At 38.2% G+C, this 25,962-nt stretch overlaps 1 protein-coding gene across 1 annotated transcript in view; it reads left to right on the top strand.

Moving 5' to 3' along the window:
• The window catches only part of P3H2 (prolyl 3-hydroxylase 2), a 1,547,814-nt gene that overhangs the window by 1,285,409 nt on the left and 236,443 nt on the right, over positions 1 to 25,962 (top strand). Inside the window, exon 9 of the mRNA XM_044070221.1 lies at positions 25,208 to 25,335. Coding sequence (XP_043926156.1) covers positions 25,208 to 25,335 — 128 coding nt within the window. The remainder of the gene's footprint in view (positions 1 to 25,207; positions 25,336 to 25,962) is intronic.

The following is a 25,962-nucleotide window of genomic DNA, read 5'->3' as shown; positions in this document are numbered from 1 at the left end:
CTCCTCACGAAGTTCCGTGTAAGTGTCCGGCTTCAATAAAGTGTTCGGAGAACCCTCTTCTGCCATCGGACAACTCGTAAAGGCAAAAAAAGTAGAACAGCAACAACTTGCAGAAAAATAGCAAGAATAGTGTACTCCAAAAACACTCGAAGCCGATAAAATCCACAAATAGCACACTTTATTCACAAAAAATCCCTGTGGTTGAGGGCTTTCATCTGTGACAGTACAGATTTCTTCAGAACCAATTCCTTACAGCAGTACATTCTATTTATACAAGTTTCGCGCCAAAACCAATTAAGTCTTAAAACAGCAATGTTCCCTTAGAACCAACACTCATATGGTACTAAATAAAATGCATACTGAAATATTATATACCTATTTCAATGTAAAAGTGCTACAATATTTAAAATATTTAAAATGTATATATCCAGTTGATGATTTTAAAATACGTACATTAATAATAAAAATCACATTCAAGAATAAGTGAGAAATAAAACAATAAATTAATAAACCTCCAATACACTCACATATTGCATAATGGATCAATATGATACTTATGGTGAAAGTCTAAAACTCAAAAGACCTTTCTGTAAACAGATATAACTCCTTGCCAAACATGTAAACAAAGTAATGTATTTTCCTTTTGTCCCTCATAGCTAAAATCGTCCATTTAACAAAATGAACACAACCTGTTGTAGGTTTATTAATTTATTGTTTTATTTCTCACTTATTCTTGAATGTGATTTTTATTATTAATGTACGTATTTTAAAATCATCAACTGGATATATACATTTTAAATATTTTAAATATTGTAGCACTTTTACATTGAAATAGGTATATAATATTTCAGTATGCATTTTATTTAGTACCATATGAGTGTTGGTTCTAAGGGAACATTGCTGTTTTAAGACTTAATTGGTTTTTTGGCGCCGAAACTTGTATAAATAGAATGTACTGCTGTAAGGAATTGGTTCTGAAGAAATCTGTACTGTCACAGATGAAAGCGCTCAACCACAGGGATTTTTTGTGAATAAAGTGTGCTATTTGTGGATTTTATCGGCTTCGAGTGTTTTTGGAGTACACTATTCTTGCTATTTTTCTGCAAGTTGTTGCTGTTCTACTTTTTTTGCCTTTACGAGTTGTCCGATGGCAGAAGAGGGTTCTCCGAACACTTTATTGAAGCCGGACACTTACACGGAACTTCGTGAGGAGGTAACGTCGCTAAAGGATGACGTCAACAGGCTACTCGACATGGTTAACAAGCTTACAGCAGTTGTCATGGAGAGCGGAGGTTCCGCTCATGTCAAGAAGCAAGTTAACACAAATACTGCTCCAGGTTGGAACGATAGCCATAGCGAGGACGTAGTAAGGGCCAAATTTATAGTTCTTGACGATGGGGCGAACTGTAGCTACACTAGCGACATCCCCAATGGCCAGGGAGAAGCGCCAGCAACGGACAGTAACCAACGCATAGATTTAGTAACTAATGCAGTAAATTTATCCTTAGAGGAGGACTTCACCTTTGATTTCAGCATGGTCAACCTGAATGCTGACAATGAGAGACTGGGTGCTCGACCTAAAAAGCACAACGAGAATCTAAGGACTTATTCTACAGTGGGTAACAAAACTATCCACTGTAGTAAAGGTATTGTTGTTAATAATGATGTATTATTAAGTCCTAAAAGTATACATAACAGAAGAACTAATACTAAATCTAATGATACTGGACTGTATAACATGTTTAATAATTTTGTATCAGATGATTTTGATTTTGTGAACAAGCATAATTTCAAGGGCAATTCAATGGAACGCCTGAAAACATTAATTTTAGTAAAAGTAAAAAAGATGACATTAAATCTAGAATTTACTTATTGGGCAAGAAATTGGTACAGTTAAAATGTGTAAAGATGGACATAGCTTATTTTGAAAAATGTATTTTCTTAAAAATAGTCCCTAAAGGACTGAGATTTTTTAAATTGCCATTAGGTATTCAGATAGATGGTATTGTAATAACTGATTTTAATCAAATGTTTGATGATTTTGGACAGACTTACATGAAGTACCTTATAAAACATAATGAACAGAAAGCCAAATTACTTTTAGAGGAGGTGTACAATTTGAATGAATCTATTATACAGGATGAACTGTTTGAGAAATGGTACGATTGTTATTCTAGCCAGTTCAACCAGGCTACAATTAAAGTCAAAAATGTTTTTGAGAGGAAATTGCACAAATTAGATCGAGACATGGAATCATACAGAAATGACAGAGCATATGTATGGCCGAAACAAGACAGAGAGAATGAGGGTATGTTTGAGATAGCACATTCTAGAGGCAAAAGGAGATATACACACAAGAATGAAGAGGAAAATTTTCAAGGGGGGAGATTTTTTCCTGCGCCAAAGAAACAACAAAGGAGATATTAGATAACCATCGCAGCCCCATTAACAAGCTAGTCACAGATGTAGGTCATTCCAAAACATTAGGGGTTCACCCCATTCAGTCACCATCTTCCATCATCAATGACATTGATGAAGTCATGTCACACACAGTTCCCAACAGAGGACCTAAGATCAGCAGCCACAAAGGCTTTAATGTGTACAACTACACTGACCTACCTGTAACTAAAGATATCATTTCCCTTTTTAGTAAAGGAATGAAATACATACCAACGGTTAAGTTTGACGTGTTTGACATTATAAAGGAAATCAAGTTTTTTGTAGGAGGTTGAATTTAGCTATACTATTTCACGACCACCCCAACAGCACTAGTTATGACAGGAACCACCACACCTTAGTAAAGAAAAGCACATATGTACCAACCATGAACCCACAGGTGGCCATATTTGAAAACATGGTCTGTCATGACATATATCACATATATAACGACATCAGGAACAACAAAGGGGTAGGCAATGCGTTTACAGACAATTTAACTATGGGTGAAAGAATGTGCCTTAAAGATCTCATTATCAACAACGAGATCAGAATCATGAAACCGGATAAGGGTGGTGGGGTCGTGATTTTTGACAATACCCAGTATCACAAAGAAATAAACAGTATCCTACATGATTCAGGAAACTACGAAAGGACATCCCTTAATCAGATAAACACCGGTACAGACGCATTGATTATGCCATAGAAGAGTACTTAATTGACAAACGGATTACTACTGAATTATATGACTACGTTAAAACTGAATATCCAATCTTGGCACGCATAGTTGGAACTCAAGATCCATAAGAATAAAATTAATCCACCTTTTAGACCTATTATCTCGGATCTAAGTCTAAGACATTTAAGATAGGTACTATCATTGACAAATGGACAAAGCATATCTACGCCAAAGTCAACCATTTGGTTAAAGACTCATGGGACTTTTAAGCAAATTAACCATGGACGTGTGGGATGAAAATTTGACGCTCAGAACCATTGATGTCCAAGATCTCTTTTCCAGCATACCTGTGAATTCAGGACTGGAACATTTCCTGAGTAGTTTAAGAAAATATCTAGGAGGCAGCTGGGACAGAACTAATTTAATTATGGACATGATGAGTTTGGTGTTAGAACACAACTATATAGAGCACCAAGGCGAACTTTATAGACAATCTCGAGGGGTAGCCATGGGAGCATCATGTGCCCCTATTTTCGCCAACATGGTGATGCTAGAGTGGGAAAACCAGTACATATTTTCATGCGAGTTCTACAAATATATTAAACTTTATACTAGATTCTTGGATGACGTGTTCATCATTTGGACTGGCCCAACGGAGATGATCACAACTTTTGTGGAATACCTCAATAACACCACGGACTTTTTGAGATTCACGTATCAATACGAGAAAAAGGGTATCGCATATCTGGACACGTGGATTGGCAATACAGGCACTGGATTCATTTCAAGGCTTTACAGAAAACCAACTTTCTCTAACGACTATATACACTTCACTAGCTGCCACCCGACACATATTCAAAAATATAGTAAAGGGCCAGTGCATCAGAGCAGCAAGGATGACATCCACTTATGAAGATATGAACAGAGAATTAGATAACATCACACAACTCTTTTTAGAAAGGGGATATCCCAAAAAGTTATTGGAAAACACAACCCTTTTTGTAAAAGCACAATGGGGACTTAAATATAAACCATTGTTAGGGAGCCCCATCATTACACAGAACAACAAGAGTAACGATTGGGACAATAGAGTATGTGTAATAAGATTCAATCCGTTTGCACACATGATTATAGACATTCTTAAGAAACATTGGACTCTCATTACTTCTGCGGGCACTTTAGGGAGCCTAGTGGGAACTGAGATATGTACAGTGTATAAGACAGGAAACAACATTAAAAACTTACTAGAGGGTGGAACGAAGAAGAACGACAAAAAGAGTATATTAGGGACTAAAAAATGTGGACGTTGTAAACAATGTAGGCACATCAATACATCCCACACCATTAGACTTGAAAACACCATGCACTCGAAGGTACATTGTACAGTAGGTAATTGTGATTCCCAACGGTTAGTTTATATAGCAACCTGTACCGCCTGCCCGGCCTTTTACATAGGCAAAACGGAGAGGAAGATGAAGAGGCGTATATATGAACACATGTACAGTATTAAAAGAGAGGACACTAAAAATGCACTATACAGACACATACAAGAAAAAGGGTTAGAGCATGAGTTTAGGTTTTCAATTATTGACCAAGTAGACGTCAAGGATAAAGGTGGAAACTGGAAGACATTTCTTGCATGGAAAGAAAGTAGATGGCAAATTTGTTTCGATGCCACTACACGACCTGGCATCAATGACTTCATTAGCATAAAACCCTTGCTAGCATTGAATTAAGTACTTCTAGGTAAACACTTACTTAGTTTTAATGTTACTGCACTACACGCACTTTATTGAATTTTAAAACAAATAAAATAATTAATTGTTCACAATATTTTCATAACATTTCTAATATATTATTACAACAGGTTGTGTTCATTTTGTTAAATGGACGATTTTAGCTATGAGGGACAAAAGGAAAATACATTACTTTGTTTACATGTTTGACAAGGAGTTATATCTGTTTACAGAAAGGTCTTTTGAGTTTTAGACTTTCACCATAAGTATCATATTGATCCATTATGCAATATGTGAGTGTATTGGAGGTTTATTAATTTATTGTTTTATTTCTCACTTATTCTTGAATGTGATTTTTATTATTAATGTACGTATTTTAAAATCATCAACTGGATATATACATTTTAAATATTTTAAATATTGTAGCACTTTTACATTGAAATAGGTATATAATATTTCAGTATGCATTTTATTTAGTACCATATGAGTGTTGGTTCTAAGGGAACATTGCTGTTTTAAGACTTAATTGGTTTTTTGGCGCCGAAACTTGTATAAATAGAATGTACTGCTGTAAGGAATTGGTTCTGAAGAAATCTGTACTGTCACAGATGAAAGCGCTCAACCACAGGGATTTTTTGTGAATAAAGTGTGCTATTTGTGGATTTTATCGGCTTCGAGTGTTTTTGGAGTACACTATTCTTGCTATTTTTCTGCAAGTAATTTGATAGCCATAACAGTTTGGAAATCAGAACAATTGCATGGTGGTCTGAAGTCACTGTACAAATGTTTTTCTTTCTTTTGAAACACAAACAAAATGCTAGAGCTTACAAAATACCACTTTGGTCAATTTTTTTTTCACAAAAGCATCACTTTAACATAACGTGATCAAGACTATCTGTAAACGGACATCCCCCTTACACTGATGTGCCTATTTACTTCACAAAATGGATATGTAGATGGGCAGTGTAGCTAATTAAAGCCCATTTACTTCACAAAATGGAGATGCAGATGGGCAGTGTAGCTAATTAAAGCCCATTTACTTCACAAAATGGAGATGCAGATGGGCAGTGTAGCTAATTAAAGCCCATTTACTTCACAAAATGGAGATGCAGATGGGCAGTGTAGCTAATTAAAGCCCATTTACTTCACAAAATGGAGATGCAGATGGGCAGTGTAGCTAATTAAAGCCCATTTACTTCACAAAATGGAGATGCAGATGGGCAGTGTAGCTAATTAAAGCCCATTTACTTCACAAAATGGAGATGCAGATGGGCAGTGTATCTGAGTAAAGGGAGAGTGGGAAGGTTAGCTGCAGTGTAAGAATGTAGTTATAATCCATTTTTGCTCTGCTGAAAGATGGCAACTACTGACAGCAGAATTCAGACATTCTGCATATACAGCAGTTACTAATGTTCTCTGTTACATGTTGCATTTGTTTATAGATGCCTTCAGTTGGTTGTTGGTGATAAATTCAGGAAAAATGATAAATACAGAAATAACTCTGCTATGAATGAAATGAGTTCTCTCCAAAGGACATGCAGCAGTAACATACCCACAACAGTGACTCTTGTCACTATGTCTGAGAACCCATCAGTCACCTATTCTTTTACCTTGACATCAGAATGCTTCAGTCCTAGCAGCAACCTGCTACCTGCTCCAACATAACTGAGTACAAAATGAGCTTTGTTTTGCTCGTAAAGGAGCATACACACGACCTCCAACCCCACTCAACAAAGCCACAATGCAGAGGAACTCATCAGCTGTCGACTGAAAATAAATTGTAAGCATTTGTAAGGAAATAGTTTTGAAACTGAAGAATTACATGTTTCTGCAGTCATTCATGAAGAAGCCAGGATGGCTTTTTAAAGGTTTGGGTTTAGAAGTTATATGCAGCCTTAATACAAAGTTGAATATTTTTTAAGTACAAAGAAAAAAACAACTTTCAATAACCAAAGCTTACTGAATTTCAGCAAATCAGCACAATTCTGGAAATCCATAACTGCTAAGTTTCAACCCATCAGTATCACGTTGTGAGTCCATGGTATCACAAAAGTTTTTGTCAAGCCATACTGTGGAACTATTAATATTGCACAGAACTTCCTGCGTCTACAGCATAAACTACAGTTGTGTAAGCTGAACTTCCCATAATCCACAAATGCAACACATTACCATAAACATAGTAAATGTTTGAATGATCACTGCTGCAATCGCTTTAGCTATATGGGTTTATCCTATCAAGGGTATAACAGTCGGCCAGCTTCCAAAACTTCAGGGCAACTTCCAGACACCTAAACTGCCAAGCAGCTCTAGCTGAGCTGATCAAAAGACAAGTTTGGGTGTGAAGCCCTTCAGAGCTTTCTTGACAACAGAGAGAGAGAGGCTGAACCCTGAAAGAGCAATGCTAGGAACAACAAAAAATAAATGTTCATACCCTATAATAAAAAACACACCAAAAAACAAGGGGGATGGAGGCAGGGATCAGCTACTGCAACAATGATTATTTGAACATCTCCTGGCATGATAACCTCAACTTACACAACTGTACTATGTTCGTCATATTGATCACTGCTGCAGTAGCCTTAGTTATATGGGTAGATTACCTTAGCTGCAGAATCCCCTTTAAATGGTCCTAGCAAAGATTAATCTGGAATTAGACAAGGAGTCAGGCTTATAGTGTTTTGTAAAAGTATGTACAGAGAGCCAAGTAGCAGCTTCTAAAATACATCTAAAATCTGTGTCTATATCACTTCGTCAATGTGACTAACCATCAAATTCCCATCCGTCGAACTTAATTCATCAAAAGCTAAATTTGTTGAGCATTCATTTACATTCATTTTTTCCCAAGGAAGAAAATAGTGGGCCAACCTAACAACCCTCACTCCCCCCACCTAAATATACCAACTCTGAGATCGCACTACAGTGGGAAAAAGTGAAAATTCCCAATGATGGCCAACTAGTTTTTTCCCCTGGGAAAAATTTACATAAATGAACAGTCGATGACTTTACCTTTTGATGGATTAAGTTCACCAAATAGGGATTTGATGGTTAGTTGCTTCAACAAAGTGATTTAGACCCCTACAATCCAACCCTTTCCAAAAAGCCATAGATTAGGCCAAAGCTCTTGTACAGTGGGTCTTGACCCTGCCTAGAAAAGTTTTGTTATGGTGAGTATAACAAAAAACAATAGCGTTAGACAACCATTTGAAGTCATCTGTTTTGACACAGGTTGTCCCTTCTTCTTACCTTCAGAAGAAATGAACAATTGATCTGAAGAGCTAAAAGGTTTATTTCTAGCAAGGTAGTATTTGGGTTGCCTGTGGACATCCAATGTATGGAGTATCCTTTCTCCCTCATTTTTAGGTTCAAGAAAGACAACAGGGCAATGGATAATCAGCCTAAAATAAAATCAGATACCACTTTATGCATAAAAGTAGAAACCCTGTCCATATGGAAAATGAGATACGGCTGACTCACCATAAGAGCTTGCAGCTCAGATACCCTTCTTGCAAAGGTCAGCGCAATCTGTAAAGCTGTCTTCCATGTTAAGAATCTCAGTCAGACAGATTAACTGATTCAAGTGGAGCAAGTGTTATCTTCTCTAACACAACATTAAGATCCTAAGGAAAGTAATTAGTTTACTTGGTGGCCTCTTATGCAAAACCCCTTTCAAGAACATTTTGACATGTGACTGCATAGAAAGAGCAGGATCTAAGGGCAAACATGCTGAAATGGCTGATAAATAAATCTTGATACAGGAATATGAAAGTCCATAGTAACTCAAACAAATATTGTAAACCCAGAGAACAAGTAGCCCTAAATGGGTGCTGGTTATGTTGTTGGCACCAACTAGAAAACCTTTTCAATTTGCTAATGTATGATTTTCTAGTAGCAGGCTGTCATGCCTCCATTAGTAACTACTGCACTTCATCAGTAAACAGGTACCTAAAAGGGATTAAGACCCTATCATCCAGGCAGGCAATTGAAGATTATTGATGTTGGGGTGTATCAAATACCCCTATTACTGTGTGAGTAGATCCAGTCTATGAGGAAGCTTGTGGTAATTGCCCCTGGCCATTTCCAAAAGAAGGGAGAACTATGGTTGCCTGAGCCAGAAGGGAGTCACCACAATGATCTTGGCAGATTCCTTCTGAATCTTCAGAAGTACCCTGGATATTGGTAGAAAAGCATACAAGCACATTCCTGTCCAATGAAAATAAAAGGCATAGGTTTTCCGTGCCTTCTTACATAGAGTTGTGGAACAGAATTTTGCCAGTTGATTGCTCAGAGAGGAGGCAAACAGGTCTACTTTAAGAACTCCCCACAGATGGATCACATTTTGGAAGACCCCTGATCTAGTTTCTATTTGTAAGGATCTTCCCCAGTCTTGCTCAGCTTGCCTGCCACAAAGTTTTGTTCTGATGGAGTGTAGGATGCCTGTAGAGTGAGACTGTGCTGTGAAGCTATATCCCAAGCTAACATGACTAGTCTGCATAGGAGGTATGCTGTGGTTCCCCCTTGCTTGTTGATGTACCACATGACTGTAGTACTGCTTGTAACCACTTGAAGTGGTCCCAGAGACAAAGGATGGTTCAGAGAGTTGAGTGCCTTGGTCTAGCCAAGCATCTCCTTGATATTTATGCGCTTGCATCTGTCCTTGGTGTTCCACACTTCCTATACTTTTATCTCTTCTGAAACTGCTCCCCCAGCAAAGTTCATAGCATCTATGGTGAGTGGCTGCTTTGTATCATGAAGGAAAAGGGGGAGACTTGGAGTTAAGGACATCTGTTGTCTCCATGAAAAGATTTCTCTTCTGACAACCGCCAGCACAGGCATTTGAAAAGATAAAAGGTGTTGACATTGGGACCAAAGAGATTTTAGATACCACTGTATCTTTCTCATGTGGAATTTTTCCAGGGGTATCATGAGAATCATAGATGCTTTGAGACTCAATACTGAAAAACATTAGAAATATATCTAAAAGATATACTTTTTTTCCTTTTTAAGAAAAGCTGTTTGAACGGAGGTGTCTAGTTGTCATCCCAGGAACATAATCCTATGTGAGGAAGTCAAGAAAGAATTTTGAATGTTTTTTTTTTCAAATCTCAGCTTGTGTAAGAGATCTCTCATCCTAGAGAGACATTCCCAAAACCTTGAAAAAGACTCTACAACTATAAACAAGTTGTCTAAATGTAGAAAAATGTGGCTACCCTGTAGCCTGCAATGAGCCATAGCTGGAGGTAGACACTTTGTGAACACTTTTTGTGCAGTGGATATTCCAAAGGGCTAGTTACATAACTAATAGTATGATCCAGACACACAAAAACCTTAAGAAATGGCTGAAGTCCAGATGAATAAGAATGTGATTATAAGCATCTTTAAAGTCTAGTGTTACCAGGAAACTTGAAAGAGAAAAAAGAAGTAACTGGTTGTGAAGTGACCACATTTTAAATTTGGGCACTATGGTACTCTCACAAATAGGTTTAGGAAAGAAATATCCAGAACTGGTCTCCAAGCATTTCTTTCATTGGCACTAGGAACATCCATGAATAAAATCCCTCCCCCCTCCTGTAAAGGAGCAACCGGTTCTATCACTCCTTGACACAGCATGTGATGAAGAACAGGTGGAAACAAAAGTGTCTGATCTGAGAATGAGGAATGACTGTTTGGAAAGAAAGAATTTCCTTCCAATGTCATCTGTAACCCTGATGACTTATTTTCAGATTCTGTTTGTCTAAAGCAATCTCTTGCCTAAGAGAAAAATGGAAATTCAGACTTTCTTGAAGAAAAAAAAAGACCAGGGTGGGCGGAGGTCACAAGGTTTCATGAATAGTCATTCAGACTTCTTGGACTGTTCTTGGTTTCAAAAGGTTAAAGACTTGTTTTTGGAATCCCCTTGCCATTTATTTTTAAATGTGTGTTTACTTGATTTTTTTTTTGCCAAAATTAGATGAGGAGGTAAAAACAAATCCCTTGGACAATTTGGAAAAGAAAGGCTGAAAAATCTTAAAGATTCACTGGCTCAGCTTGCCCATTTCATCCCACTTTTCAATCACCTCTGCAGCAGAGGGGTCAAATACTAAATCTGCATCCAAGGGAGAAATTTAAATCTCATTTTTAACATAATCTGGGAGGTTCAGAGTATGCAGCCATGCAAACCTCCTCTAAACAGTAACAGTAGCCATAGCCCTGGAAGAAGTATCAGCAGAGTCATACACACACTGCAAATAATGAGTAGTGACCTGTGCAATAGAAGAAAATAAGTTATTAAAAACAGTTTTATTTCTCACAGGAAAAAAACTGCAGATAAAACATTCCTCGTACTTTCACAAATTGTCAGAACAAACTTTATCATATGAACTTGACAATTCAAAATTCTGAAAATAAAGTTTCAGAACTATACACTTTTCCCATACCCATCAATAATTTCCCATCCTTATCAGAAAGAGTAGGATTTACGTTAACAAAGTGCTTAGCAGCAGTGGGGTCACCGAAGGTTATAGTTGAAGGGTCCGATTTGGGAATAGTGCATAAAAAAATTTAAAAGACTGAGGAACTTCACACAGTCTATCTTCCTATTTAGAGACAGCTAGATGCCTATAAAAATTGCAGGCAGTACACATACATCCTCTAAAGCTGACAGAACAGGAGGAATGGGTGTAGGGTCTGAAAAATCCTTATGTACAACTCATATTATTTTCTGAAGGACTGAGAAGCCACAGTGTTCTCCCACTGAAAACAGTGACTCCTTGCAATGCTCTCGCAGAAAGAGAAATCCCCACAGGGAGAATCAGAAACTGAGCTCTTCTCTGACTCTGAATCAGAAATCTGAGGAAAAAAAACTTGCATCCATCCCTGCATCTTCCTGTTCAGATTCAGAATCTTGAATCTCATCAGGAAAAGTGGAATCTATCTTTATTTTACCAGAAACTACTTTAAAAGAAGGATCAATAGCCTGAATTAAATCCTGAGCCAGACCACTACTCCTATCCAAAGAAACTTAAGAAAGACTACATACATGCTTGGCTTTCTGTTTCTTTTAGACAGAAAAAATGGGGCCAACCATGTTATTATTGACAGTAAATGCTTCCTCACACATGGGCACAGCATTCTGATACAACAAAGAAATCTTCCTTGTTTTCTCTACCAGGACTGACAAGAGTGGCTCTCCCTTGTCCACTGAGGGGACCCCAACAAATGCAGAGGATGCATTTAACCCCCGGTCTATACTGGCTGTAGATCCTACACTAGAGGGATCCAGGGTAAAAGATAAATGGTATGAGGTTTAACAAATGGTCATAGCAGAGTCACCCACCTGTGGCTGAAGCAAATTGCTAGCTTGCTGTGGTGACAAAGGCAGCAAAGGCTGTTTGCTTATTTTTTTTCTTTTTGTGGCTGGAAGAATGACTGATCATGGGACCGGCAGTCTGGTCCATGGTCAAGACGAAAATATTGCCTCTTTCCCAGGGAAGACAAGTAGCAATCATGAGTAAACACTACCAGTCCACAAAAGTTTCTTTTTTGACAGAAAAAAAACATAGTAGAAAGCACTTTAAAACATTATGCCAACCCCACAAAAGAAAAATCAACACAATTTCTCAAAAGAAAAAAGATTTTCAGTTACTTTACACAACTTTAAACTATCAGGAAAAAAATAAGTGCTTCATTTAAAAGTACATTGCAGTCTCTAGACAGTCCATTAGGAGAAAACACTCCTAGCTTTAAAACAACTATCAATAAATATCAACAAAATTAAGAAAATATATTTTTTTTCCACAAAGGGAAATTATCTGCCAAGCAAAGGAAAGCATAAGCTGACCGTTGATCCTCAAAAGCCTCAGAGGAGCGTACTCTTCAGCAGCAGTAAAACTCTGAAGGGCTTTGCACCCAAACTTGTCTTTTAGTCAACTCAGCTTGCACTGCTTGAGAGATTGGGAGTGTTGAAGGTGCCACAAAGCTTTGGAAGCTGCCCAGCTTTAAATCCTTGACCGAGTATAACCCATATAGTTAAGGCTACTGCAGCAGTGATCAATACGATAAATATCTGCAATTTCTGCGACAAGAACTTAGAACACCAACTGCAACAGTATTTCAAATGTATTGGCATCCTTTCTAATACTTTTTCTCACCTTTCCAAAACTCAGAAATATCCATAATTTGTAATTAGCTAAACCATCAGCTCCTCTTGTATCCTTTCCTGCTAAAAAAAAAAAAAATAGTGATAAAATAAAATAAAATAATACAAGTCCTGGTTACTGGCTGTCTGGGACTCAAGCATAGACATTTGGAAAAATGAATTAATTAGTCGCTAGCCATCACTGAAGTGCAACATACATTGTTCCACTGATTTTGTGCAGAAGGCAGGAGGACATGGACAAAATCAGGACTGTCCTGCAGCAATTGAGATGGGTGGCAACCCTAAAAAGATTTTGTGTATCCCTTATAAAGTTATGCAGATACTGCAGCAAAGGGAGGCATTTTTATCCCTAAAGGTAAAGACTCTGGTCTATTTTCATATTTCAAATTTCAAGCAAACTATTATTAAAAGCAGAGCAATACACGTTCCCAGGTGACACAACTAATAACTGAGATTACAAAGCTTGAAATGCGGAAAGGGAATAGTAATGTCCATATTGTGTGTCTGGATAATTGTTCAATACATAGATTGTTATGATTGTATCTCCAGTCATAACCATGTTATGTGTCTGCTCTCAAGGTGAAAATCTTGGCATCCATTTTGAGAACATATAATAACTGGTTATGACCTGTGTGACCCAATCATAACTCTCTGTAGTGCATGGAGTTTTATCTACTCCATGCACTAAGAGTTACAGAAGAAAACAAATGCTGAAGTGTTTTGCTGGCTTTGAAAGCCAGTAAATCAATAACACAGTAAATAAATTTAGCAACAACAGGCAGGAACCAAATAAACAGACTTTATTCACTCTCCAGTGCTTCGGCAAAGCCTTCAAGAAGTATAGAAATGTAACTGGAGGAAAAGGTCAGGGACAGTTTTTAAATACTGTTTTAATTTCATTAAATTGTGTGCTTAAAAAATTATACTTCCTGTACGAGGAAGATATTCAGCGACCTTTGAGTGTGAAAGAACATCCCTTCCCTGATACTGGACAATAGCAGTACATAGGGGTATGTAACAAATGTTACACACCTCTGAAAGTGCTGTACGGTCATGGTCATGCTAATGAACCACATAACAGATTTATCTTTCTTTTTTGATTTTAGAGAATAATCACAACATAGTTGTACTACACACACAAAATAAAAATAAAATAAATGATCAATAGTCTCTTTGCATGGTGTCAGGTTTAATTTACTACTACATCTAGCAATGTGCTGCAATTAAAGTTTAGAAATATTAGAAATAAATGGGTTAGACATTTTCACTACAAAGGAGAAGTGGATACTCTTTTTAAGTTCTTCACACAAAACAGCATCCAGAAACATATATAATAATGTATGATGCTTTTGCTGACTTTTTCTGATAGTCTTCATAACCGTCACCCCTTCTAGTATAGTTCCCTTGAGTTCATATTTAAAAAGATAACTTGCAGCAAAGTCAAGTTTCTTCCAGATATCAGAAGTTATGGGTAGGCAGGGATTGACAACATTCTTCCTCAAGTACTTAAGTTGTCCTGCTCCCTGGTAACAGCCCTGATATGGTTACTGATAAACAAAGTTCCAGCTTAGTCCTACAAGACTGAACTCATTAAAATTTAGGACTTCAGTAAAGTCCTTAGTACATTCTGGAATTAATTACACATTTCCCTTAATAACTGAGATGACGTTGATCGTTATAACATTCATATTTACTAACATGTCCTTTTTACACCACCCTGGCCTGAGCAGGCTTTTTCCTGACCAGATTAGGTGTTAAGGGCTATAACCAACCACTGAATCTTAGGCTTCAAATGGTCAGTGTAAGTAGTTATGGCCAGGCTATTGAAGCTTGATTATATGGCTCCTTTGTGTAGTAATTGAGGCAAAGGTCTTGTTGCAAAATTACTAAACTACCTCTGTACTTCGTGTTGTGGCTAAAATACTCACAAAAGTTGCACATTCATAACCATTTAACTACCTAAAAGATCACAAACTGCTTAACGATACAACTCATGGATTCCTCAAGGACATGGTGATGTATCTGCACTAGGGTTACTATACAAAGAAAAATTAGTCAGCCATGGTCAGTGCCTGGTACTCTGGACTCTTAGATTTATGGGGTAGGGGAGCCTTAGGTAGAGATGCACTTGTTTGCATTCATAAAACCTGAGACAACTTAGGTTCTGTCACACTGTTTGGTTTGCTTTTGCTGTTTTACAGCACCCTCTTGATGTTGTCCTGATGGTTTAGGCTTTCTGTAATACTGACCTCAAAGTTCTCCTGTTCTACAGTTTTTGTTTACCTCCTCCTCCCAGTGAATAACTTTTCCATTAGCTGTCACTCTCCCGCTCCTGAACCAGGTGTGTACTCAGAGGGCTTGAAGTGAAGCTGACACCCCTTAAACCATGCCTCCAGTGTTTCTAATTCTATATCTAGGCTTGTCTGATCGGATACTGAACACCCTAGTGCAAATGTGATTGTTGATCCAGTTTCCCCATGTCTTGTGTGAGGTTGTTCTCTAAATCCTTTGCAGTGCACTCGTCTTAAAAGTCTCCCTCAGTTACTTATCCATCCGTCTATCCATCCATCCTTCCCCAACCCCTTGTTTCCATTTCTGCTCATGGGTTAGGGTGTTACATCAAAAGTGACAGTTATCTAGTATCGGTGTTCACAACTCTGGGTCCACCCTGCTTCTGTTGTTCTTCCATACCAAACACATGCATGCACACTCACACCTACAACCAGTTTAGTGTGAATACGCCATCTGCTGCATGTTTTTTGAATGTGAGAGGAAGAATTTCCTGACTTTCCTTGGACATCATATGTTCAGTCCCCCCTCACTTACTTGTAACATTTACCTGTGCTTTTGTCAATACCGTGATGTCATTTCCCTCACTGTGCTTTTGTCAATATCATGATGTAATTTCCCTCAGAGTCACGGAGAACTGCACATGTTTTTGCCATGCCAATAAACTGGAATTGTTACTTTTTTATTCTTGGACTCCACTCACCTGTATAAAATTCATACAATTTATTCAGTGTGAAACAGTTAACAGAGCCTGCCACAACAATGAAGAATTCAGTTTCCTGTAAATTTCGGTTTGCCCTCTTTTCAGTTGACCAGGGTAATACAATTTCAAAAATGTGAAATCTAACAATCATTTCCAAGATCTGGGTTTCACTTTATTATCAAAATGGCTTACTGTTGTAAAATCTCATTTTTTTTCTCTGCTGCATGTCATATCAAGGTGCTCTAGATTCAGAGTTTACGCAACATCTTAGAGATAAATCAGAAAATGCTCACTACCAAGAATCACAAAAGGTTTTTCATTTTTTTATGATTCTTCATGGGACATAGCTTTCCAAACAGAAACTAATCTGTGATCAAATCTCTTAGCACTGACATACCTCTCAACCTCTTAGAGTAAGTAATCTGGACAAAACCATAAATAATGGGGGGACAAAGGCCCAAAATAGGGATAATTTTTAAATATTGCACTTACAAAGTTGGAAAGTTGATAGAATAACAGGTTTTGCATTTGCATGGATTTTCTGAAGGGTATGAAGTATGAAACTCAAATGTCTGTCATTATTTTCTGACTTAAACCCTGAGTGATTTGCCAATGATTTGCTAGAAAACCACAATCATATGAGAAATGAGCCAAAAATATGAGGTAAAATCTGTACAGTTGAGAGGTATGCTCAGCAGTCCCTTTTTTGGATACAGCCCCTAATTTTATTTCAAAATTTTGCTTTGGCTGTCCTATAATTAGACATTTTTTAGATGCAATACCTGTCAACTATTCATATTTTTGCAGAATGTCCATATTTTTGCCTCATCTTTTTGGTCTGTTCCACAAAATTTATTGTGCTCTAGCAAATCGCTGCAGATTGAACTCTCTTAATAATTACATATCTTTGAGTTTCAGACTTCATATCTTTCAGAAAAATGCATGCTGATAGAATGCATGTTATTCTAGTTACTTTCTGAGTTTATAAAAACAATACTTAAAATCTGTCCTTATTTTGCAGCATTTGTGCCCTCGTTATTTGAGACTTTGCCCAGATTTCTTATGCTAATTGGTTAATTGGTTGAGAGATATGTTGAGAAGTGTTATGTTAACTCTGCCAATGTTTGGGAAGTGTACCTAATATGAGAATTTATTTTTGTCTTGTTACTAATTCTGGGGGTAAATGTTGAAAGTTATGCCCATGGTAAAAGTGACAGGAGGTAACCCTAATGCATTAAAAATACTGCAGTGATGAATGGTGGGCAGGGTAAAGTAGCTTACACTGCAAAAATGTTTTACAAAATTAGGAAGATAGACCCTGTGAGTCAATAAACTCCATGTAGGCTTCACGCAAAGCCTACATGTATTTACATGTGTATGCTGTGATGTGTGGCTAGGAACAGCACTCATTGCATATTCATGCCACACACTGCGTTTAAACATAAATAAGCAAAGCTGTTGCTGGCCAGAAAACCATGTAAGTGAACACAAATAGCAATTTTGTTTAAATCAGAGCACTGAAGGTCTGCAGTTTTGCAGGGAATGCCACAATGATCACCAGGGCCTAACAGGTAACTCTCAATCTCTTAGTGCAAGACATCTGAACAAAAGCCAACAGAATGGGGAAAATGACCCAGAAATAGGGACATATTTGACATATTTGCTCTTTAGAAATGTGCAAACTGAGAACCAGAATAAAACTGAATGAAATGAATGGAACCAGCAAGCAACAGTCCACCCCAACTATAATTCAAAAGATTTGTTAAGCACTTTTGTCAGCTCAATCACCTGACTTCTTCTTATGAAGAAGTCAGGTGATTCTTTAGAAATGTGCTTGAATAACCAGGGGGTTGTGTTAAGATGCATATTCTCAAAGATTTGAAGTCTAAAACTCAAATGTATGTAATTATTGAGTCACATCACTCCAGAGATCATCCCATTGATATGACAGAAAACCAGGAATACACCAAAAGATGTAAAGGCACAAATTTGGACATTCTGTGAAAATCTTGACAGTTGAGAGGTATGATATGGTCCAAAGACAGTACAGGACAGTGTATCTACAGTGCAGATTATTGTGATATCCCATCCCTGGCATTCCGTACTGTAGTTGTGTAAATGATGTAGGGGCACATGGACTGCCATGTAAAATAAATACTCAGGGGAAGTGTGTGTACTGAATAGGGACACACAGATGAATTGTAGGAATGAACACAGGGAAAGAGGACAGGTGAAACAACCTAATGTACAGCAGATGAGGGCATGTCAATGGAAGACAGTTGTAGCAGCAGCACCAATCACATATCAATATGGTACAGTACAGACTTCTTCTTCTTTCAGCTTTTCCCGGTTAGGGGTCACCACAGCAGATCACCTGTCCGCTCATGATTGGCAGTGGAGTTTTACGGTGTTGAGTTGCCAGCCTGGCACCCAACCTTCCACAGAAAGCACACACACACATGCACTCACACATACAGCCAATTTAGAATGTCCAATCCACCTAAAGCATGTCTTTGGGATGTGGGAGGAAACTGGAGCACCCAGAGGAAACCTACACGACCACAGGAAGGACATGCAGACTCCGCACAGAAGGCACCCCAGCCAAGGATTGAACCAGGGAACTTCTTGTTGTGAGGCAACAACGCTAACCACTGCACCACCGTGGCCGCCCCATGGTACAGTACAGACTGCACAGTGAAAATGTGACTATCACACAAGGTGACATAACAATGGGGAGGATGTCTTTGTGAGATAAGCATCCTTACATGAACAATGCAGAGGACCTCTATCAAGGATGATACATACAATTGGGGTAGGGTACATTTTGTGAAGTTGTGCAAACTAATTTGTTTGAATATGTGTATAATCTCAGCAGAGGTCTCCATCAAGTGGGACACAGGTAAAGGCTCATGGCAACATTAGAAGAAACATGCAGAATCGTGGACAATATTAGAATAATACCACTAGTAATCCCATGTCTCTGACATAACATATGCGATTTAGAGTGATCTGAGATGGTTCTGCACAAACACACTTGTACAACTATTATGATATGTCTGCACTCTATGAGGGTAATCATGCACACCATTCTGACACTGTAACATCTGCTGGAGTTGTTAGGTGGGACACTGCTATACCTGTATGTGATCAATACAGAGTAGTTGACTGGTGTGTATGGCATACACATATGGCACAATCCACACTGTCACAAATGTTACCCATGCCATTAATGTTGTCAAACACCTATGTATGTACTGTGTGCATCACCAGAACAGGTAGCACACATGAATCTGGTGTAACAACATGATAGGGGTTCTTCAATATCAGATAGTAATGTTTATGCCACAGAAAGAATACCTAGGTATGACCAATAAGATGTGTGACAGCTCACTTTGACAAAGGTGGTACACTTCAGGTACACATCACTGGAAGATGTGTGATGAGATGCATGAAGAAGGATGCATTGTGCACAGCTACTGATGTGATGAAGGCTGGGAACTGTGGAGGTATTATGGCCTCTGATGTGGGTGCCCTTCGCATACTCAGCAGTTGTGTCACATACAAGGAAGTAATCAGCACTGGTGTACATTCCACATACCATCTACCCCAGGACACAGGGCTCATACCTACTGGTCTGGTTATAGGGTGTGATGTCCACATTATACTTGGGTTGTGTGTTTGTTTTCCTGACATAACAAATCCTCCCATCTTTTTGTGTCATTGCCTTTGTTGTCATGGCTGTAGCAGTAATCTTTGGTGTGTGTTGATACTGTCTGTATTATACTAATATCACAGTTGGAGTCAATGATTACCCACAATCTGCAGTCCTTCAGACAGCTGTTTGGACACAGGATATGTATGTCATTTGTGATATCTGTGACTTAAATAATGGACAGAAAAGGGCCTACCAGGCAGCCCTGATGTACAAACCTGATCACTGGACCTGAGATATACTTCACTTCACACAACTCAACATATTTCCATGCCATTTATATGGTACAATGATCTCCCCACTTGGTGATATAAGTGTTTATGGTCACATCTGGCACTGCTGAATGAATACCTGAGTGTGGATTTGTGTCAAATGCCTTGGTCTGTTCAAGTTCAAAGAATAATAGTGGTGTCATGATGCATGCCCTCAATGACCTCTTTGAGGACATCTAACAGATGTAACAGACATGATGTAGCATTAACAACTCACACAGCTCTGTTGTACACAGCCAGGAAATTACTAGTGTCCATTTAGTAAAAGGTCCATGATGACATGTTGTCTACCTCAAAGTTGAGGAGAATCAGGATCTATCTATACATGCATGCATCAGGTGCTGTCCTCCCCAACCCACATGGATGCATGTTGAGGTGCACCCATTTAAATTAACATAGTCTGTGTGGAGGGTGTGTTGAAGTGTAGATTCAACCGTGTCAGGAAGGTAAATGTACTGAGTCATGCGATAGGCAATCTGTGATGTTGTTCAATCTGTGATGCCCATTGAATCTGTATGATAGGCACGGATGAAGGTAAGCCAGTGCATACTGGCTATCTTGATCTGGGCTAAGGTTTGGACACAATCCCCCATGCAGGTTTCATTGAGAAACTCAACCATCTGGGGATTTACCCTATGTCACTAGGTGGGTAACCAACTGGCTCACTGACAGAACACATACTGTGAAAGTTGGTGAATCAACCTGTACTAGTAGGGCTGTCACCACTGGTGTACCCCAGGGATCTCTGCTTCGCCCTATACTGTTTGGACTCTTGACAGTTCAGGCTCAAGTGTATGGCCTTTGGCATCCCATGTTTGCTGATTCTTGTATAGTAGGTATAGTCATCAATTCCAGGTATGATGATAACATACTACAGGTGGGGCTAACACAGACAAATGATTGGTGCCAAAGCCATAAATGCAAATATGTGTTCTAGTTTGGGCCTTCTGCAAAGTGGAATTCCATACTAATTACAGCATTGAGAAGAGCCTTGCTATGTTGAAACCCAGTGATGCAAGCACTGGGAACACATATAGATAACAATCTGAACGTCGACCACCAAGTGTCCACACTGGTATTGAAAGCCTATGTTGTGTACATCATCATATTCAGCTCTGAGGATTATATAACACCACTGTACTTGAACCTCATCAGAACACTAACAGAGCATAATGTTCTCTTACTCACACACACTCACTGACCTTTAATGTCAGCCTAGGCTTCCTGCTCCTCCCCCAACACACTGTGCAGGTGATGATAACTGTGCCATATCACTGTTTTGTATCTTTTGGATTCAGGAATACATAAGCTTTGTGTCTGACGCTCAGGGTGCATGGCTGACTTAGTGTTTACTATATCTGCAGTTGTGATGTTGAACAGGTAATTGTACTTTTAACTTATATTGGTCTTAGAAAGTTAGACAGTTGATAGCATCAAAAATTTACAGTTTTATTGTAAATTATCTTGTGGAGTCTGAAACTGCAATGTGTCTCATTACTTTCTAACTTCTCTCTTTAATGCTTTTCCAGTACAAACGTATGGTGCTAAACTGAGGGCATGCAGTAATCATTGGTACTTTTGAGAGGTATGACTGTGTGAATCTTTGATGCCTGAGTCCAACTACTTAATAATGGACAGACATAAGTTAAATACGTCTCTCCTGTCACATGTTAAGGTAATTTCTGTACAAATCTCCCACCTTTTACTTGCTTACACTGCCAAGTAACAGCATGCAAGGATATGCCAGTCATTCATATTATTACACAATACACTCCATGTTCAACACTTACCTTGTAAATCCAACAGCTCAACAGTTTTAGTTCAGGGCTGGCTCTGTCTGATGCAGGCAATACACAGCCAATACATGGGGAGGTAAATATTGTGAGAGTTGCCTGGCATCAATGTGATTATATGTATGTGCATATGAGAAAGGTTTTAGGCCCTTAGGTGGTGAGTGAGTGAGTGTGCTATGAATTGTCTCTTAGCAAATGCAAGGGCATACTGAGCACACCTACATTTGCCCACACCCACAGCAGCTGGTGGTTCCCCCTCTGACTTCTTATCTGCCTGTGGCTGTGGTGATCTTGGCATTGATGGTGGGATGTGTGCCCCTTACCCCTGCTGATTCTCCTGAAGCTGGATTCTCAAGATGGTGTTGTACAGCATGGCACATACTGCAAATATTTTAGTACATGTCCATGGATTGTACTGCAGAGCTCCCGCAGATGTATGTAGGCACCAGAACCACAACTTCAGCAGCCCAAACACACTCTCTATGATATTTCTGGTTTAAGCGTGTGCCTCATTATGGGGTTCTTCAACAGGTGTGTGTGCATTTCTGATGGGTGTCATCAGCCACAGTTCCAGTGCATAATCTGTATCCCTCAGTAAATGACCCAATGGGATATCCCCCCAGAGAACCTCTGATACAGTTGGGAGGTGTGCCAGATATGTGAGTCATGGTAAATGCCAGGGTTGCCAGCACACACATCCAAGATGATTTCCTTGGCATGACACACAATTTGGCAGTTAATAGAGTGGAAGCCCTTTCCATTAATCTAGTGCCTTCCCTGTTTCCAGGGTGGTGCCTTAATTTCTGCATGTATGTAATCTATGGCACCCAGTACTCCAGGGTAATGTGCTACAGGTAGAACTCCTGCATATTTCTGGCCCTATTCTCAGCAGTACAGGGGAAAATATATGTGGTCACTAGCATGTTGGAGTATAGCATTCAAGAATTAATGGAGGATCCTGGATGCTGATGCCTGTAACACCCCCAGCATGTCCCCTATTGATCACTGAAAGGTACCTGCAGCTAAAATACTAAGTGCTACACATACTTTTTGTAGATTAATGTATATGTATGTATTTTAAGAAGCTATCTAAGGGCTTGCACAAGTGTATACATACTGAGCACATGTGAGCCTGACTGCCATTTTGTAGTAAGCTGTTGAGATGTAAGCATGCATGTCTCTGTAGTCTGTCAGTTAATCAGTTTGTTTATATTTTGTGTTGCTGCTATCCATCTTGATGTGTTTCTATGTAATAAAACATCTAAATGAACTACCCTGCCTGCTTGTCATCTATGTTAGAGAGGGACGAGCGACACCTTTGTCCCCGCTATGATGAGTTTCCGTCAGTTTGCCCTGGGTCTGAGTTGATGGAGAGAGAGGTTGCAGAGTTCCTGTAGTGTGTCTCTATCCACCCTGTGGTGCTGTGCAATTTCCACATCATGTAGATTGTGATAATGTAAATGGAGTCTGAAAACTCTTCTCCTTCTTGGTTTTGGTCTATTAGCAGCAGGAACAGCAAAAACTTCAGCCTGTTGCACATGCACATGAATCAAAGCAACAGCAGCTCTAGCATTGTTTCTGTGTACACTCCTTTCTGTGGCTGTATTCCAATAGGTTTTGGAATTCACAGGGAAAGCCAGCACCAAGTCTACACAATTGCTTTATAGCTTGTTGAATAGCTCCTCTATCTTGGATTGGTTGATTAGCATACAATTCAGCTGCTTATGCTGTAATTTGCATGTCATGGTGTTTACCTTGTTTGTGCAGCTGTGCGCGGCTCTACACACCTTGAGACCCTCTTACTAAATCCAAAACGGTGTGCTACTGTGACGCACATGGTGTACACAGACCGTGTAGGCTTTATTGAATCTGGCTGAGAATCTTTTTCTAGCATTCTGTTTGATTCATTGCCATTTCCATAGTCCCAGTAAGTCATTCACCCAAACTCCTGGGCAATGCTGGACAGAACTATGTGTGTCTAATATAACATAAACAAAGGCAACATTAAATTATCTCTTCAATCTTTGCTTTTAAGCTCATCATGCTCTCTCTGTCTGTCTGTCTGTCTGTCTGTCTGTCTATCTCTGTCTCTATCTCTCTCTATCTCTCTTTGTCAAATATCTTTTTATTCAAAATTTTCATCAAAACCCAACTCCACCAAGTAGGTGACATATAAAAGTAATGGCTTCTTAAAGCCTAAAGGAGAATAAAAGAACTAATTTAGAATGTACTGATGTGCCATCTTCGTGTTTATTATGTTTTTTGTCTCCCTCTGGTGGTGACATGTTATTCAAACAGCTCAGAGTGCAAAACTCAATGTAGTACTGTTCTCAGTATTTAATTTTGTCTGCTAATAATAAGAGTAAGAAACAGTTAAATAGTTATGTTAAGTTTTTAAAACAATTAAAAACGTTATGAGAAAACAACACTATAATTATCCCCGAGTATAAAAGACCCAATAGTTCTCTGACGAAGGTTGCCATACAAGGTAAAATCCTACTTATGGTAAGAAAACAAATCAAAAGTTTTAACAATAATGTGAATAAATATTTTGCAGTTTGCATTTCTCCTGAAATTATTTTTTGCTACACCTATGAGTCTGCCTAAGTTGCACTGCTGTGTGAAAGACACGTGGAGTTTAACAGAAAGGAGAGTATGACTGTTATAACATTTAGGTAGCCCAGATTATAAAGAACACAGCAGAAAATAATGCAATACACAAAATATTTTAAAAACATTAGAATACAGAGGGAATAAGTATCACGTCCATCAAATTTTACATTAAAAAAAAAACAGATGATACTAAATTCACTGCGGCAGAGAACTATGTGGGACAGCAAAGGATTTTTTACCATGTTTAATATTAATAACATGCTCAGCAAGCCTGACACTAAAATGATGTAGGGAATCACCAACAAAGAATATTGTTAAAGGTGAACCATATATGGGGAAATGTGACAAAAACTGAGAAACAGTCATTCATTATACATCAAGGTATTAAAATATCACTAGTCAGATGATTTTAATTTTTGAATGAGTGCTTTTATACAACCAGCCACCAATTTTCTTTTTCTCCATTGTGTACAATATATTTTTTTACTTTTTAAGCAGTGTATTTATCTATATGCATCTGATAATTTTCTAAATATTACAACACTCTAAAATGACAACTATATATATATATATATATATTTTTTTTATATATGGGTCGCACCAGTCCTACCAGTAACTATAACTCCAAATGAATGTTGTTTGAAGCTAGTCTGCACCACTGACCAGTTTAGCATTGTGGACAATGAATAAGCCTGTGTTGTAGACAAGAGTATATGGTGAAATAAATCTGTGGAGTGTCAGTGGTAAAGGTGTATTAAAGGTGTATTAACCTTTGCACGTGTTAGTTTTGCAATTCTTTTTCATTTATTCTCTCTCTTTTGCCTCTCACCCTAACTGTAGGTGGGCCAGTTCTTTATGACAACATAAAACTTGTATACCAATCAGAGCAGCTAAATGGTTCTCACCGTGTTATGATGGATGAAGTAATAACACCTCAAGAATGCAAGGATCTCCACCAAGTTGCACAAGTAAGTACAGGAAGAACCTAGGAGAAACAGAATGTAATTACTTGTTCTCTAACAATAATCAGCATCTTATGAATATTAATAGTTTTAAAATGCTTTCTAAGATTTTAAATCTAAGTGTGTCTGCTAATTACTGAAATAAAATAATCACATAAGAAATGTAAGTGTGGAAATTGCTACATCATAACTCAGTCATATTTATATTTTATTGTGTGACTTTCTGCAGTGTTACTCTCAGGAATCACATCTCATCACTCTTTTCCATTTTATAAAAATGCAAAATGCATGCCAAATTTTATATATATATATATATATATATATATATAGATAGATATATAGATATATATAGATATATATATATATATATATATAGATATATATAGATATATATAGATATATATATATATATATATATATATATCTATATATATATATACACACACACACACACACACACACACACACACACACACACACACACACATATTATATATATATATATATATATATATATATATATATAAACAAACCAAAAAACTTGGAGGCACTGCTCGAGACTGAGACCAGCTAACCAAAACAACCACTGTACTAAAGGTTAGCGCTTTTGTTCCTTTTTATTTCATATTATGG

This window comes from Protopterus annectens, chromosome 4.part1 (genome assembly GCF_019279795.1).
Source record: "Protopterus annectens isolate FY-2018-M chromosome 4.part1, PAN1.0, whole genome shotgun sequence".
Taxonomy (NCBI): Eukaryota; Metazoa; Chordata; order Ceratodontiformes; family Protopteridae; genus Protopterus; species Protopterus annectens.
The sequence above is the reverse complement of the archived record's forward strand: the minus strand, read 5'-3'. Positions and strand labels throughout refer to the sequence as shown.